Source organism: Pongo pygmaeus, chromosome 13 (assembly GCF_028885625.2).
Source record: "Pongo pygmaeus isolate AG05252 chromosome 13, NHGRI_mPonPyg2-v2.0_pri, whole genome shotgun sequence".
NCBI lineage: Eukaryota > Metazoa > Chordata > Mammalia > Primates > Hominidae > Pongo > Pongo pygmaeus.
Window position 1 is genome coordinate 21,942,029 of NC_072386.2, and position 19,032 is coordinate 21,961,060.

At 39.0% G+C, this 19,032-nt stretch overlaps 1 protein-coding gene across 4 annotated transcripts in view; it reads right to left on the minus strand.

The window, feature by feature from the left end:
- UNC13B (unc-13 homolog B) overlaps positions 1-19,032 on the minus strand; it is a 233,571-nt gene that overhangs the window by 129,464 nt on the left and 85,075 nt on the right. For all 4 annotated transcript variants that reach the window (XM_063650170.1, XM_054500700.2, XM_054500696.2 and 1 more), the window contains one exon: positions 10,963-11,020. In XM_063650170.1, the coding sequence (XP_063506240.1) occupies positions 10,963-11,020 (58 nt within the window). The remainder of the gene's footprint in view (positions 1-10,962; positions 11,021-19,032) is intronic.

Genomic DNA, 19,032 nt, shown 5'->3' on the forward strand with positions numbered 1-19,032 from the left:
CTTGGAATATTTTGTACTAAGGAAGGAAGGAAGCGGTCAAAGAATGATAGGGCCATGTCAAAAGGACACAGGATCTAGTTAAAAGGAACACTCATAGGCCAAATTCAGGACAATTTGAGCATCAAAGAAAATGGCAGAACAGGATTACAAAACACTGTGTTCAAAAAAAAAAAATCATGTGTCCATAGTGATATTCATTTTAAAAGAGGGGTAGAGGGTATGAGAAGAGGGAAAGCTCTTCTTTACAAAAGACTGACAACTACTCAGTATAATAACAGTGTAACACAATAAGAAATAAATATTTGGTCTCTGCCTGCAGTTCTTGGCACAGAGCTTCTAAAACCCTTTTAACTCCTTGACTGATAGGGATAAGAAGACTGTCTTTTGTTATTCATAATAAGCCCCTTTCAATCATACCTGAGTTAATGCTAACGTGATAACTCTTGGAGGATGGAGGCTAGTTGCCAAAAGAACCAACTTTGTGATTAGAGGGTTAGAACTTTCAGTCCCACCCCGCAAACTCCAGGGAGAAAAGAGGGGCTGAAGGTTGAGGTAATTAATCACCAATGATCAATGATTTAACCAATCAAACTTACATAATGATGTGTCCGTAAAAATCCCAGCCAAAGGGGTTTAGAGAGTTTCCACACTGGTGAACAAAAATGCACCCATAGGGAGAGTAGTGCACCCAAAACTCCACAGGGACAGAAGCTCCTGTGCTCAGACACTTCCGGACTTCCTCCAATGTATCATTTCATCTGGCTATTTGTTTGTATCCTTTAAAATATCCTTTTAATCAATCGGTAATACCAAATTAACTGTTTTCCTGGGTTCTGTGAGCCATTCTAGCAAATTACTGAACCTGAGGAGGGGCTTGTGGGAACTCCAGTTTATAGCCAGTTGGTCAGAAGTTCAGGCAGTAACCTGGGATTTATGATTGGTGTCTAAAGTGGGAGGCAGTCTTGTGGGACTCAGCCCTTAACCTGTAGGGTCTGCACTAATTCCAAATCTCTAGTGTCAGAATTAAGTCATGAGACACTCAGTTGATGTTAGCAGAGAATTGCTTGGTATGGAAAACATACTTGGTGTCAGAATTGTGCAAGTATAGAGAAACCATTTTCTCTTTTTAAAAAAGAATGCCAGAATTAGAAAATCATCATTTTGCAACCACAGTGTAATAATAAATTTAGGCAATGATCATAATACATCCTAAAACTAATGCATGGAAGTTCATTTAAATAAAAGCAGTATATACACAGTCTCAAAGTATCACTGCCACTACACACTTAGTTACAAAGGAGAAAAATATCTTTGCAACAAAGAGATCTGGAAAACATCATCTGAACTAATAATTAACATCAGCATCACAAATAAAGGGACGAATTGACATCAGCTGTGCAGTAACCTGAATCTAATTACGAGGAAATAATCAGACAAATCCAGATTTTAGGAAATTTTTTCTGAGACACAGTCTCGCTCTGTCGCCCAGGCTGGAGTACAGTGGTGCAGTCTTGGCTCACTGCAACCTCCACCTCACGGGTTCAAGCAATTCTTCTGCCTCAGCCTCCCGAGTAGCTAGGATTACAGGTGCCCAGCACCACACCTGGCTAATTTTTTGTATTTTTAGTATAGATGGGGTTTCACTGTGTTAGCCAGGATGGTCTCGATCTCTTGACCTCATGATCTGCCCGCCTCAGCCTCCCAAAGTGCTGGGATTACAGGTGTGAACCACCGTGCCCAGCCAGGAAATTTTGTTAAGACAATTTAACTAGATCCTTGTCAGCTGTCTTGTAGAATGTCTATGTCAATGTGGGACCCAGCAACCTTTGGGAGAGCAATTGTTGGTGAAGAGAGGTCACTCCTTCCCCTCTCCACCTCCTGGGAAGGGGAAAAATGAATGTTTTTCCGCTCTGAATCCAAGTGAGGAGAAGCTTCATAATTCACAAAGGTTAGGGATGCCTACAAGAATGGGAGTGGAGCCAGATAGGTTGGATGTCTGCTTGGACAGGAGACTTGCAGATGTGAACTGTGTACCTTTCTAAGCAGCCAAAAAGAACAGAGGAGGCAGAGCTGGGAGATGGAGAAGAGAATGGAACTGCTTGCCTATATCCTTTGTTTCTCAGGGCAAGAATAAGTGAGTTCCCATGGGTCATGTGAATTCTGTGGAATGTGGGTGAGTCCGAGTTATCTTGATATTTCCCCATTCAAGAAGCCTCTAAGTAACAGGATACCAGCAGCAACAAGCTAAGTACATCTTTTGGTAGTAGTCAATAGCAGGACAAAAGAAGTTGAACCAGAGCAATCACTCACATAAGACCCCAGGGAGTCCCCAAAAGTAACCTTTGGAGACTCACACCTGCACCCCATTGAGAAAGCCAGCACTCACCTACACCTCAGAGGGCAGGAACAACCAAGCAATATCAGCCAGAGAGGCAACAACCACCAACAAAGAGATCAATATGTCTCCTAGGAAAACTAATGTTATCACTCTTAGAACACATATTCATCCTTCAGTCTCAATGTAAGTCTTGCCCCTGTCCCATGAAGACTGCTCTGAATACTGACACAGCATGTGAATAAGACTGCAGTGTTTCTGCACATGTAACCCAGAACTTAAAGTATAATAATAATTTTTGAAAAGACACTGCAGTGAAGTGACTGCCCATGGCATGGATATGTCTTTGTGAACTGGCATTCATCAAGATAGTCCAGGTCTCCTCCAGTCCTTAGTCACTCGGACACAGAGAACACTTCTGAGAGAGACATTTCTTATTCCTGCCCAAGTGGTTCCAATAGGACCAGAGGCTCACTTTCCCACTTCTAGAAAGCCCAAGACTCATTTTGGAGCATGTGCAACTTGGAGCATAGGAATCTCTTTGTGATGGTCCATCTGCCTAAGACACAACACCTAGCCATCCCCTCTTTGACTCCTGCTGCTTCACCAGTGCCCTAACACAGAAAGTAGACACAAGGTACCAATGTACCTACCCTGGTCACTTACTTTCTTTCTCTCCTCATTCTCTTGCATTTCTCTCCTCTCATTCAAGTCAAAAGAAGCTCTTCTTAGTTAGAAATTGGGAGATTCGGGTGAAACTCTGCTCCCTCTCATAATATTTGTCCAGAACACTTTGTATACTCTCCTAAAATCTTAGGCTTTGGGAAGTTAAAACCACAAAGATCACGTCTGCTCTCTGCCTTTCCTTTCTTTCAAGAAATGGGCACAAGTCAGCCTAAATGCTAGAACTAGTAATAAAATGGGGGATAAAAAACAGATGGACATAATAAATCACAATAATTACCCTACAACATTTTAAAATAAATATGTCACTTACCAAACGAGACAAAAACTTCACAGAATAAAAGTGACTGCAGAATGTTGTTACTGAATGCTAAAAGAGAAAGGCTTGACCTGAGACAAAGGGGAAAAGCAGATAGTTTGCCTCAATACTTTTAAAGAATCCCATCACCTTTAAGAGTATATCCATATAACTGGGGCTAGAGTAACTCCTTTTATTTTTTTACTTTTTAAACTTATTTATTTTTTAATAGAGATGGGGTCGTGCTATGTTGCCCAGGCTGGTTTCAAACTGCTGGCCTCAAGTGATTCTCCTGCCTTGGCCTCCCAAAGTGCTGGGATTACAGGCATGAGCCACCACTTCCAGCCACAGTAACTCTTGTATCAAAGGGAGAGTTTCTTTAGAGCAGTAGCCCAGTGATTTCTGAAAATACTTTGGAAACATCTTATAAATGGCTGCAGAGGATTGATCCTAACACACTGGGTAGTGGAGGGGCCATCCACGTGAAGGAATCTGAGGACTAGGAAGTAATAGAGTCGTATGATGCGCTACAGCTGGAAAAGTCCTAGAGATCATCTAGAACACCACCTCCATTGATTACTTCAAGAAACTGAAGTTGACAGTGGGATGACTTCCAAAGTCACAGAGAGACAGCAGCAAACCCAGGTTAAGAACAAGGACTCAACTGGGCTTGGTGGCTCAACGCCTATAATCCCAGCACTTTTGGAGACCGAGCCAGGCAGATCGCTTGAGGTCAGGAGTTCAAGACCAGCCTGGCCAACAAAAATACAAAAATTAGCCGAGTGTGATGACACATGGCTGTAGTCCCAGATACTCGGAGACTGAGGCAGGAGAATCACTTGAACAGGGAGACGGAGGTTGCAGTGAGCCAAGATCGTGTCACTGCACTCCAGCCTGGGTGACAGAGTGAGAGAGACTCCATCGCAAAAAAAAGAAAAAGAATGAATGAGGACTCAATTGCTTTTCTTAATAATAACTTTGTTTTTAATTGTAGAGATGGGGGTCTCACTATGTTGCTTGGACTAGTCTTGAACTTCAGCCTTAAGCCATCCTCCCGCCATAGCCTCCCAAAATGCTGAAATTACAAGCATGAGCCACTGTGCCTGGCCAATAATAACTTTTAACCATTGAAAAAAATTTAAGGCCACAATCCCATATCCTAGAGACAAATTTGACTAATATTTTGATCATTCTTTTCCTAATAATTTTTCTTATAATTGTATAGATGCATTTACATAAGTGTATACATCTGCTCAGGCTGCCATAACAAAATACCATAGGCTGGGGAGCTTAAACAACAAAAATTTATTTTCTCACAGTCTGAGGCTAGAAAGCCCAAGGTCAATGTTCCCATAAGGTTTGGTTTCTGGTGAACAGTCTCTTCCTGGCTTGCAGATGGTCACCTTTTTGCTGGGTCCTCACATGGTGGAGAGAGCAAGCTCTGGTGTCTCTTCTTCTTAAATGGGCCCCAGCCCTATCAGATTAGGGCTCCATCCTTTTGACCTCATTTAACTTTTATCACTTCCTCACAGGTCCTATGTCCAAATACAGTCAAACTGGGGACTAGGGCTTCAACATATGAATTTGGAGGGGACACAATCAAGTTCATAGAATTCTGCCCCAGCCCCCCATAATTCATGTCTTTATCACACGCAAGATACATTCATTCCATCCCAACAGCCCCAAAAGTCTTAACTCATTCAATTTCCACTTCAAAGTCTAAAGTCCCAAGTCTTATCTAATTATCATCTAAATAAGACGAGTGATCTTGAGTAAAGAGTCATCCTAAAGCGAAATGCCTTTCCAGCTACAAACCTGCGAAACCAGACAAGTTATGTGCTTCCAAAATACAATCGTAGGGCAGACATAGGCTAGACATTCCCATTCCAAAAGAGAGAAACAGGGAAGAAAGGAAGGGGTGACAGGTCCTAAGCAAGTCCAAAGCCTACCAAGGTGAATTCCATTAGATCTAAGACTCAAGAATAATTCTCTTTGGCTTGATATATCTGCCTCCTTGGCTTTTCAGGAGCTGCCTCACTGTGATAAGCCTGCCCTCTTACATAATGAAATAAATGACCTTGCCCCCAGGTCTGTGGTGAGGGGGGCAGCCCTGATGATCTCTGTCACTTTGAGGGTAATTCTTTCCTTTCCCTGGAAAATAGCACAGATTCACAGTCAAATAGCTCTATGGTCCAGTCTTCTAGAACCTAAGAAGTCCAACAGTCTTTCTTCATTCATTTCTGTCCTCTTGCATTTTACTACAAGCAGTAAGGGAAAGCCACATCACATCTTCAAAACATTGCTTAGAAATTTCTTCTGCTAAATATGCAATTTAATTGCTCTCAGGTTCTACCTTCTACAAAACACTAGAACACAATTCAGCCAAGTTCTTTGCCACCTTATAACAAGGATCATCCTTCTTCCAGTTATTTCCTTATTATTATTATGAACTGTTTCTATCTGAGATCTCACAAAAATTGCCTTTAATATCTACACTCATACCAACATTCTGATCATGATTAATTATACATTCTCTAAAATGGAAGTTTTCTCTGTAGCTCTCCTCCTTTCTTTCTAAGCCCTCACCAGAATCACCTTTCATGTCCATATTTCTAACAATAACCCCTTCATGAAAATCTCAGTTTTCTCTAGCATGCATCTCAAAACTCTTCCAGCCTCTACCCATCACCCAGTTCCAAAGCTACTTGCAAATTTTTTGGTATTTGTTTCAGCAACAATCCATCTCTTAGTACCAAAATCTGCAGTAGTCTTCTTGGATTGCCTTAACAAAATACCTTAGACTGGGTGTCTTAAGCAACAGAAATTTATTTCTCACAGTTCTGGAGGCTAGAAAGTCCAAGATCAAGGGGCTAGCTGATTCAACTCCTGGTGAGGGCTTTCTTCCTGGCTTATAGATGGCTACCTTCTTACTGTGTCCTCACTTGGTAGGGATGGAGCTCTGCTATCTCTTCTTCTTCTTATAAGGGCACCAGCCCTATCAGATTATGACCTCACTTAACCTTTATCACCTGCTCACAGGCCCTATCTCCAAATATAATAATATTGGGGGTTGAGGCTTCAATATATAAATGGGGGTAGACACAATTAAGTTCCTAGCAATAAGTCTTAAATTGCTTATGTATATATATACATATACACACACACACTGTGGGTTTTCAGTTGACCCTTAAATAACATAAGCTTGAACTGCATGGGTCCTCTTACGGATCTTTTTCAATGAGACAGACAGAAAATGCAGGATGTGAAACCTGCATATACAGAGGGCCAAGTTTTCATATAGGTGGGTTCCTCAGGGCCAAGTGAGGAACTTGAGTATGCACGGATTTTGGTACGTGCAGGGGTCCTGGAACCAATCCCCCAAGTATACTGAGGGATAACTGTAATACTTTTTTTTTTTTTTACCAAGTTCCATGAAAATGTTCCCATTAATCAAAGCATGATTTTTAACAAATGCATAATATTCTATCTTAAGGACTATTATTTTTTACTGCTGTTTAACTATTAAGTCAATTTCAAATTTTGCTACTTAAATAATTCTGCAGTGAACATCTTTGTACATGTATCTTTGTCTGCTGTGATGACTGAGGATAAATTTCCAGAAATTCAGCTGCTGAGCCAAAGCCTATTCCTATTCAAAGACTTGGTACATATTGCTAAACTATTTTTGTAAATAAAAAAAGATCAATGTCATAAATGACCAAAAAGGCAAAGTTTTGTTTTGTATTGGTTTGGTTTGGTTTGGTTTTTTTTGAGACAGGGTCTCACTCTGTCACCCAGGCTGGGGTGCAGTGGCATGATCACGGCTCACTGCAGCCTCGATCCCCTCAGGCTCAGGTGATCCTCCTGGCTCAGTCTCCCAAGTAGCTGGGACCACAGGTATGCACCACTATGCCTGACTAATTTTTGTATTTTTTTATAGAGATGAGGTTTTGCCATGTTGCCTGGATTGGTCTAGAACTCCTGGGCTCAAGTGATCCACCCGTCTCTACCTTGCAGAGTCCTGGGATTACAGGCATGAGCCACAGTGCATGGCCAGATTTTTTTTATTATTATATTAAAGAAGACTAGGCCAAGTGCGGCAGTTCATGTCTGTAATCCCAGCACTTTTGGAGGCTGAGGTGGGAGGATCACTGGAGGTCAGGAGTTCAAGAACAGCCTGGCCAACATAGTGAAACCCTGTCTCTACTAAAAATACAAAAAAATTAGCCGGGAGTGGTAGCATGGCCTGTAGTTCTAGCTACTCGGGAGGCTGAGGCAGGAGAATTGGTTGAACCCAGGAGGCAAAGCTTACAGCCAGCCAAGATCATGCCACTGCACTCCAGCCTGGATGATGGAGCAAGACTCCTTCTCAAGAAAGGAAAGAAAGAAAAAAGAGAGAAGTGAAAAGAGAAAAGGAAAAGAAAAGAAAAGGAAAGGAAAAGGAAAAGGAAAGGAAAGAAGGAAGGAAAGAGAGAAAGAAAAGAAAAGAACAAAGAAAAGAAAAGAAGGAAGGAAAGAAGGTAGGTTAAAGAGACAAGACAATAAATGAAATGTATGGTTATTGATTAGATCATGGCGGGAGAAGGCTATGAAAGTATATCAAAGAGATATCTACACTCCTAGGTTTGTTGCAGCAATGTTCGCAATAGGCAAGATTTGAAAGCAGCCTAAGCTTCCATCAACAGATGAATGGAAAAGGAAAACGTGGTACATACACACAATAGAGTACTATTTATCCATAAAAAAAAAGAATGAGATCCTGTCATTTGCAACAATATGGATGAAACTGGAGGACATTATGTTGTGTGAAATAAGCCAGGCACAGAAAGACAAACTTCACATGTTCTCACTCGTTTGTGGGAGCTAAAAATTAAAACAATTGAATTCATGGAGACAGAGAATAGAAGGATGATTAACAGAGGCTGGGAAGGGGAGTTGGGGTAAGAAGAGATTAAGGACGGTTAATGCATACAAAAATAGTTATCTAGAATGAGTAAGATCTAGTATTTGCTAGCACAATAGGGTGACTATGGTCAACAATAATTTATTACACATTTTTAAATAACTAAAAGAGTATAACTGGAATATTTGTAACACAAAGAAATGATAAATGCTTGAGGTGATGGATACCCCATTTACCTTGATGTGATTATTACACATTATATGCCTGTATCAAAATACTCATGTATTCCATAAATACCTACTATGTACCCATAAAAATTAAAAAATAAATAAAATTTTTTAAAATGTAAAAAAAAGCTTTCAAAATATTTTTGGGAACAATTAGGGAGTTTTTAATATAGACTGTATTATAGACAATATTACTGTATCAGTCTTAAATTTCTTGATTGTGATCATGGTATTTCAGTTATGTTGACTTTCCTAGCTCTTAGCAGAAACATGCTGATGTGTTATAGCATGTGCAGCTTATATTCAAATGATTCAGAAAACACTTGCATTTTTATGTATGTATGTATGGAGACAGAGATAAAGAAACATGAGAGAAAAATAAGAGGAGGATGAGGGAAAGAGCAAATCTGGCAAAATGCTTGTCGCTGAACCTAGTAAAGGGTAATGGGCACTCTTGGTACTGTTCTTTCAACTTTTCTATAGGTTTAACATTTCTCAAAATAAAAATATATGAGGGAGCAGGCAAAAGACAAGAATGGCTTATTCATAGAAAAATAAAATAGCCTGTAAACATATGAAAAATGTATGGGAATAAAGTTGCTTGATTATTTAAGGTTTTTTATTTCCTCCTGCCCTCTTGGCATTTGCGCTTTAATCGCTTCAATTGTATTTCATCAATGAGACCAGGAAGGAGGAGGAAGTAAAATCTCAATCTTTACATTTTGCTTCTCATTAGCAGTCGTGGAAAAAGGTTTAAAAGATTAAATCAATCACAATGAACTCATTACAATGAGTTTTGCAAAGGATGTGTAAACCTGAAAACCTGGTTTTCAATTCAGATTCTTCTGACCTCCTATGACCTTAAATGTTTGGTCCTAAATAGCAAAAAACAAAAGTTAGTAATAAATCATATGAAAAATAGGTTTTCTTTAAATAAAGAAAAAAAAGTTCACCTCTACCATTGGCCTTTACTTTTATCAGGAAAGTGGGTCTATAGAATGTACCAAATTGAAGGCAACCAACGGATTCACAAACCATGGACAAAGGTTTTCCTTTTCAGAAACAATACGAAGGAAGCAATATAACACAGTGGTTCACACAGAGGTAGGAGCTACTAAGTCAGATTTTCTGTGTTTGAATATTTACTTCACCAGTTACTAGCTATGTGATTTGTGACAAATTACTCAATCTATTTATGCTTCAGTTTCCTGATCTCAAAAATGGGAACAACAGTAAAATCTGTCTTAGGGTTGTTGTGAAGTTTAAATAAATTAGAATACTTAAGGTCTCAGAATGGCATCTGGCATACTGTAAGACCTCAATAGTGTTAGCTGCTATGGTTTGTTTGTTTGTTTGTTTGTTTTGAAACACGGTCTTGCTCTGTTGCCCAGGCTGCAGTGCAGTGGCACAATCATGGCTCACTACAGCCTCGATTTCCCAGGCTCAAGCCATCCTCCCACCTCAGCCTCCCAAGTGTCTGGGACTACACGCACATGCCATCACACTTGGCTAATTTTTTTTTTTTTTTTTTTTTTTTTGTAGAAATGAGGTATCTGTTTGTTGCCCAAGCTGGTCTCAGACTCCTGGGCTCAAGAAATCCTCCTGCCTCAGCCTTCCAAAGTGCTGGGAACCATGCCCAGCCTACAGTTCTTATTATTACTAATATTACAACAACAAATGCTACAATCATTACCATCATCTTCAACTTGTAGTTAATGGAGTTTGGCATGAGATTCAGAAAAAACAGAGCAACACAAAAGTATCACAATCCCCCACCCCCGCACCCCCCTACACACACACACATATATCACAGTTGAAAAAGTGAAATAGATCAGACTCTAAGTCAGTCCTTTAGTGTCTCAAGCTGTTTTGAGGGAAACTGGGGAGAAGGTAACAATATACCAAAAACGTATAGTTCATTTCAAGAATTAATCTGTGTGATCTTGACAAATCAATCTCAGGAGAAATAAGTCAATCATTTATCAAATTTTATTGCGGTGTACTAAGCATGGGTGTTGAGCCAAATGCAAAGAATATAAAATGGAACAATGTCTATGTCTTTTAAAACTTTGTGTTCATGTCAAAGAAATATATATATGTCATATGATGGATGTGCACACAGTAAAATGGAAGCACACAGGAGAGACCTAAGTTAGACTTGGGAGAAGAAGAAAACAGCAGAAAGATTACCCAGAAGTGATGATATTTAAACAGAGCCTTAAAGAATAATAACAGGTAAACAGGGATAGAGGGGGTTAAATCATTCCTCCAGGGGTAGAAGCTAACAAGTGTAGAAAAAAAGATGAGCCCTACTCTCCCCATACAAAACCAAAAAACTTCTCCCTAAAGCTAATAGATAGCCATCAGAGAAAGGCACCTGAACAGATGTGCTTCAGGAATATCTTCTAATTACACACATGACATCTCCACCCTCTCCAGCTCAGAATAACCCATGTTCAGAGAAGCGACAGAAAGCTACAATTAAAAGAGATTCATAGACAAGTTTCTCACTTACAACACTGGGCGGCAGCAGTGGGCAATGGCTTCCTCTGGCTTTCTTCTTGACTAGAATACTAGAAGCAGAAAGGAGAAAATAAATAAATAAATACAATCAGAAGCCCAAGTAAAGACAGGGAAAAAAATCACATCTACCTATAAAAAGGTTTAGTGTTTGGAAACAAAATTTTTATTGAACAGAAACAGAACATCCTGCTCCTATTTTCTCTGTGTGATGTTGACATATAGGCCAGACTATCGGTTATGGCCCTGGCCAAGTGAGACAGGCTAAATAAAGCAGGATAATGAAGAACTGTCCTGACCAAGGGCACCTGGGCACCCACCCAGCTCTGCCAGGCAGCTGTAGAAGGTTTGGCCTTAGAATCCTTAGAATATTTCACAGCCCTCTGAGTTTTCCTGGGGCTAATGTATAGAAGATCTCCCCATTCCGGTGACGCAAGTGAAAACCTGTCTGGGGCCGTTTTCTCATTTTTAAGTAATAGTGCTTCTTTGCTCATAAGGTCACATGGGAAATAAGTGGAACTGCTTGCCTAAGCATGTGGTGCAATATCTGGTATCTATAAGAGTTCCTCTCCCACTAGCACTGTAACCTCCGCCATCCCACCCACCATAACTGCCACAAAAACAAGTACATGGTACTGAAGACATAAGAAAATGTTCCATAAAAGGAAAAGGATTATGTCCAAATCTTGAGGATGGGCCCGATTTAGAAGGCAAAGCAGAAAGAGAAAGGCACAAACAAATTAACAGGGGTACACAGAGTCTGGAAGACAGTGAGAATAGTCTGGTTCAGGGTCCATTGGAGAACTAGAAAAATGTATCTCGGCCAGGCAACTTGCAAACATGAGATTTGGAGTTCTCATCCTGACCTGGTCACTTATTCATAAGCTATGAGATCTGAGGCAAGTCAGAGCTTCTCTAAAACTGCCAATGAACGAGTTACTTATTAACTCAACAAATACTGATTGAGTATCCACTATGTGCAAGGCCTTGTTCTAGGCACTGGCAAAAAGAATTTGTAAATCATGGTAAGAATTCGAACTTTTCTAGTGCACTGAGAAGCCCTTTAGGGTTTTAAGCATGAGAGAATTATGATTTGATTATACTTTTAAAAGATCAATCTGGCTGCTGTATGAGATGAACTGTAGGGAACATGAGGGTAAATAATTATTGCAATAATCCAGACAAAAGTTGATGGTGTTGTACATAACACTCTTATGAGTATCAGTGGTGAAGAGCATTTCAAATGGTTGGGATCCAAAATACAGAGCACTTTTTGTATATAAAATATACTTTATAAGCAATAGACTATGGTACAAATGTCAGAGGTAGATACTGTTATTACTAATTTCCATGGAGAATAAGAAAAGTCAAGTACAATGTAAACAATATGATAGCACTAGCAAAATTGCCAATCACAAAAATGTTCAAAACATCTTTTTTTTTTGAGACAGATTCTCACTCTTCCCCCCAGGCTGGAGTGCAGTGGAGCTATTTCAGCTCACTGCAACCTTCGCCTCCCAGGTTCAAGCAATTCTTGTGCTTCAGCCTCCCGAGTAGCTGGGATTACAGGCGTGAGCCACCAAACATGGCTAATTTTTATATTTTTAGTAGAGATGGGGTTTCACCATGTTGGCCAGGCTGGTTTTGAACTCCTGACCTCAGGTGATCCACCCCCCTCAGCCTCCCAAAGTGCTGGGATTACAGGTGTGAGCCACTGCACCCAGCCAGGTTCAAAACATCTTGAACGTCAAAGATCCACTCCAAAGTAACAAAAGGACTTGGTTATAAATAATAGCCACCACAAATAATTATGATTTTTGTAGACAGTACATAGACATAACCATGAGGAATCCCAAAATTTTAAGTATTAAGAAGAATTCAGACCTAAGAGATCAGAGTAGATATTTTCAGAAGCTATATTTAATGAATCTCTTCCAGGCCCAAAACAGAAAGCTTAAGTCCAACTAGAGTATAATTAATAATGTTAAGACGGCTAAGAAAAAAGCTACAAAATCTGTCTACTAAAAACAGACAGGGATAGTAGAAGAAAGGAAAATTACAGGCCAATTTCATTTGTGAATATAGAGACAAAAATCCTAATTAATAGATTACTAGACCAAATCTACCATATTAAATAAGTGTGTGTAATATTCATATGTGAATATGTATATGTGTGCATACATATGTGTGTTAGCATATAAATGTACATATATCCTGTCCAGGTGGGTATTAAATGCTAGGCCAGCTCAATATCTGAAAATCTACTCATATAATTCACCATATTAAACAGATCAAAAGAGAAAAGCTATGTGATCTAATAGATGCAGAAAAAGAGATGATAAAACCCCATACTTTTTCATGACAAAAATGCTTAAAAAATAAGAAAGAAAATAGAATTTCCTTAATCTGATAAAGAGTATCTACCAAAATCCATGGCAAACAGCATACTTTAAAACTTATAAAGCAGTCCCCTTACAGTCAGAAGACAGACAAGGCTCTCCACTCTTACAATGTTAAAAACTATACTAGATGTCTTAGGCATTGAATGTTTTAAATAAAAGGTCATGAGAAACAAGAAAAGTCTGAGAAAATATTACAACCAAGAGAAGCCAAAGGAGACATGACAACTAAGTGTAATGCAATATCCTGGATGAGATCCTGAAACAATAACAAAAAAGACTCAAGGTAAAAACTAAGGAAATCTGAATAAACTATGGAATTTTAGCTTTATTTTTTAGTTAATAAAATAAATAAAAAATACTCTTTAGTTAATAATAATGTATCAATATTAGTTCATTAACTGTAACAAATGTATCATACTAACGAAACTGCCTTTGCGAAAATCATAACTAAGGAAAGTATGACAGTGAAAGAAATCAGACCTAACCAGTTCCATCTTGCTTCTAACCTTTAAGCTGTCCTTGTTCATTCCTGGGCATAGGCTGAACTAACTTCGGGAAGGAATTCAGTTCATGGTTTTGACTCTGAAACAAAACTGATAATAGCCCTTTTCCAAAAAGACCCCCTTCTTGCCTGGGGACCAGTCTGCCTTTGCAGGACTAACAAATTAGCTACAAGATTAGAAATCACTTTAGGGGTCATGCAGCCTCTGGCTCCAAGAGTCTGAACCTCCCCAAATTGCTTCTGGGAATAACATCACTATTATAAAACCTAAGATCAGTGCTTGAGATATTTTGCAGACCCTGCACTAGATCGATCAGCTGACACCACCCATCTGGCCCAACCAGTTCTGCCATCCCACCCAGGAACAGAAGACAGCAAGAAAAACTCACTTCTACCTGCTATGATTCCATCTCCAACCTAACCAATTAGCATTCCCCACTTCCCAAACCCATACCTGTCAAATTATCTTTAAAAACTCTGATGCCCAAATGCTCTGGGAGACTGATTTGAGTAATAATAAAACTGCAGTCTCCTGCACAGCTGGCTCTGAGTGAATTACTCTTTCTCCACCGCAGTTCCCCTGTCTTCATAAATCAGCTCTGTCTAGGCAGCACACAAGGTGAACCCGTTGGGCAGTTACACTTAATGTAAGATGTTAATAATAAGGGGAACTATAAGATGGGGTGGGGGAGGGGATAAATATCTACTCAATATTTCTATAAATCTAAAATGCCTAAAAAATGAAGTCTGTTAATAAAAATATATGCATAAACAGGCCCAGCACAATGGCTCACGCCTGTAATCCCAGCACTTTGGGAGTCCAAGACAGGCGGATCACTGGAGTGCCACTGCCCTCCAGCCTGGGTGAAAGAGTAAGAATCTGTCTAAGAAAAAATATGTTTTTAATATATATATATATAAAAATATACGTATACATAATATATTATATATTATATTATACATACATATATTAATATATAATATATAATATACATATAATATTATATGTATATTATATATTATATACATATATTATATATAATATATATATAAATAATGTATAAACAATTCAACACTTAGAAAAATAAAGCGTAAGGACTAGGAGAATAAAAACTGTAATTTAAAGATGCAAAACCTAGTTACATAGAAAATCTAAGGGAATCTGTAAACTATCAGAACTATTAATAATAAGAGTTGATGAGTAAGATCAATACTTTAAAAAGATGAGCAGCAAAGCATTTACTTATAATAGTAATGTGATAACCGACTAGAAAATGTAATTTTTAGAATGTACCATTTGCAACAATTAGGAAAAAAAAAATCTAACAAAAGTAGTATAACACCTACATGGAGAAAAAATATATTCCCCCCTGCTATAGTCTGAATGTTTGTATCCCACCACCCCTGCCCCCACCAAAAATTCACCTGTGTGATGGTACTAGGAGGTAGGGCCTTTGGGAGATGATTAGGTCATAAGGGTGGAGACTTCATGAATGGCATAGGCACCCTTATAAAAGAGGCTCCAGAGAGCATGCTTCCATCACATGAGAACACAGCAGGGTGCTGTCTATGAACTAGGAAATGGGCCCTCACCAGACAATGAATGTGCCAGTGCCTTGATCTTAGACTTCCCATCCTCCAGAACTATAAGAAATAAGTCTTTGTTGTTTATAAGCTATCCAGTTTGCATTGTTATAGCAATCCAAATAGACTAAGACATCCACTATAGCACTTCTCACCTTCTAATACTCAACTATATTTATTATATTTCTTGCTTACTGTCTGATTCTGCCTATGTGATCCATGAGGGTAGGGATCTTCAACCTCTGATGTATATTAAACACAGAATAGTGCGTGGTACATGATGCTTAATAATTGATTTGGTGAATAAATGAATAAATCTCACCAATAAACAGGAAAATACGAATTAAAACAATTTCTATACTTGTTAGATTAACAAAAATTTAAAATCTGATAACATCAAGTATCAGTAAGGAAACAGTGAAACAGGAAAAGGGTAAATGTAAATTGGTACAATCACTTTAGAAAGCAATTTAGTAATATCTACTAAGGTTGAACAGAGCATATCCTACAACCAAGCAACTGTCCTTCCAGATATACACCCAGAGACTCTCCCAGATACAAGCATAGAGAAACAGGTCCAGAAATGTTCACTGCAGCATGCATTTATAATAGTGAAAACCTAATTGCCCATGAGTAGGAAAAGTAATACAGTGTGGTACAATCCAACTCTGTAAAGTGGTAGGTGCCCAAATCAGTCTTGATTAGCGCTTCTAGGCCCACGAGGTGTATGGGAAATGTTACACACTGTAGAATAAAAAAGTTAGACTCTATACTGTATTTTTAAAATGATTTTGCAGCAAGTATGATGAAATCTTAATAATTATTGAATCTTAGGGGTATACACATGGGTTTCCTTTTATTATTCCTGTATTTGTATGTATACTTAAATTATTTTCATGATAAAAATAGAAAAAGAGAAGAGACAGAAGCCAACTTGAAGAAACTCCCATTAACCAAAGATGAGATCATTTTAGTATCAAAAACAATGTCCAGCCTGGGCAACATAGCAAGACCCCACCTCCACAAAAAAATTAAAAACTAGCTAGGTGTGGTGATGTGTGCCTGTAGTCTCTGCTACTTGGGAAGCTGAACTGGGAGGATCACTTGAACCTAGATAGTCCAGGATGTAGTGAGCTATGATTGTGCCACTGCACTCCAGCCTGGACAACAGAGCAGGACCCTGTCTCCAAAAAAGAATGATTGCAATGGGCTGAAATACATTATCAAATATACCCAAATTTATAAATACATAGTAATATTCCATTTAAAAAAGAAAATAACTTACTGGTCACCTTGAGAAGTTGCTGAGGCAACAGTTCATTATTCTAAAAATAGATAAAGAGAATGTTTTTCTTATACAGACTATATTTCTGTGAACTGAATAGCTGGTAAGAGAAAATATTTTCTTTCTTTTTTTTTTTTTTGAGACAGAGTCTCGCTCCGTTGCCCAGGCTGGAGGGCAGTGGCGCAATCTCGGCTCACTGCAAGCTCTGCCTCCTGGGTTCACGCCAGTCTCCTGCCTCAGCCTCCCGAGTAGCTGGGACTACAGGTGCCCGCCACCACGTCCAGCTAATTTTTTGTATTTTTAGTAGGGACGGGGTTTCACTGTGTTAGCCAGGATGGTCTCGATCTCCTGACCTTGTGATCTGCCCGTCTCGGCCTCCCAAAGTGCTGGGATAGAGAAAATATTTTTTTATAGACAAATCATAGCTAATAAATGCTGAAGGGATAATATAATTAGACTATCAGACCAGCCACAGTGGCTTCCGCCTGAAATCCCAGCACTTTGGGAGGCCGAGGTGGGCAGATCACTTGAGGCCAGGAGTTCGAGACCAGCCTGGGCAACAAGGTGAAACCCTGTCACTACAGAAAAATACAAAAATTAGCCAGGTATGGTAGTGCAAGCCTGTAATCTCAGCTACTCCGGAGGCTGAGGAACTCGGGAGGCGGAGACTGCAGCACCACTGCACGCCAGCCTGGGCGACAAAGTAAGACTGTCTCAAAAAATAAATAAATAAATAAAAGAAAGAAAGAAAATCATCATTTTTCAGACTCTAATAAAATAGTCATCATTATTTGCAGCTAAAACCATTAGATGAAAGGCTGATGGGAAAACATCATAATGAATGAAATGGGCTGATGATACTTGAATCCACTGTTGAATTTTAACATCACGTCTATCACAAAAATGAACTATAACCTAATCTTCAAACTAATAGATGAACTTTTCAGTTTAAAGGAAATAAGAGAGATAAAGGAACACGGTAAATAAAACCTGGGGACACAATCAGCAAAATCCAGAATGTGCAGAAGTCTACAAAACAGATGAGGGTAAGTGAATGATTTTACAGCTAAGATGATTTAAGGAGCTGAGCTTGGTGTCTCATGCTTGTAAACTCAGCACTTTGGGAGGCCGAGGCGGGCAGATCGCTTGAGCCCAGAAGTTTGCAACCAGCCTGGGCAAATGGTGAAACACCATCTCTACAAAAAATACAAAAATAAAATAAAGTAAAATGATTTAAGAGACATGACAGCCAAATGGGCGCATCTTATCTGGCTCTTGAAATGAAAAAATCAACTATTAAAACACATCTTCTAGATAATAAAGAAAATTGAAAAGACTAGGTATTGGATGACACTAAGAAATTATTAAGTTCAGTGTGGTAATGGCATTATGTTTTTTTAAAAAGCATTATCTGTTAGAGATCTATATTGACATATTTATGGGTGAGACAAGATAATACCTAGGACTGTTTTTTGTTTTTGATATGGAATCTTGCTCTATCACTCAGCCTGGAGTGCAGTGATGTGATCTCAGCTCACTGTAGCCTCTGCCTCCTAGGTTCAAGCGATTCTCCTGCCTCAGCCTCCCAAGTAGGTGGGAATACAGGGTCCTGCCACCACGCCCAGCTAATTTTTGTATTTTTAGTAGAGACAGGTTTTCACCATGTTGGTCAGGCTGGTCTTGAAATCCTGACCTCAAGTGATCTGACCACCTCGGCCTCCCAAAGTGCTGGGATTACTGGCATGAGCCACCACACCCGGCTGGATTGGTTTTAAAATACTCCAGCAAAAAATGGAAGAGTAACTCTATATTTTTTCATGTTTCAAAATTTCCATAACAAAAAAGTTTTTAAATGGAATAGCAACCAAAATGAGAGACCACTTCATACATGCTAAGAATGGAAGAATGGATATAATAAAAAAGATAATAACAAGTGTTGACAAGAATATGAAGAAGTTGAAACCCTTATATACTGCTGGTAGGAGTATAAAATGTCACAGCCACTTTGGCAAACAGGCTGGCAGTCTATCAGTTAAATACAGAGTTACCATGTGATCTAGCAATTCCACTCCCAAGTCATACGCGAGAGAAGTGAAAACATATGTCCACACAAAATTTTGTATATAAATGTTCAAAGCAGCATTATCCATAACAGCTAACAAGCAGAGAAACAACCCAACTGTCCATCAACTAATGATTGAATTTAAAATGTACTACATCCATACAATGGAATGTTATTTGGCAACAAAAAGGAATTTATTTACATGTTAAAACATGAATGAAACCTTGAAA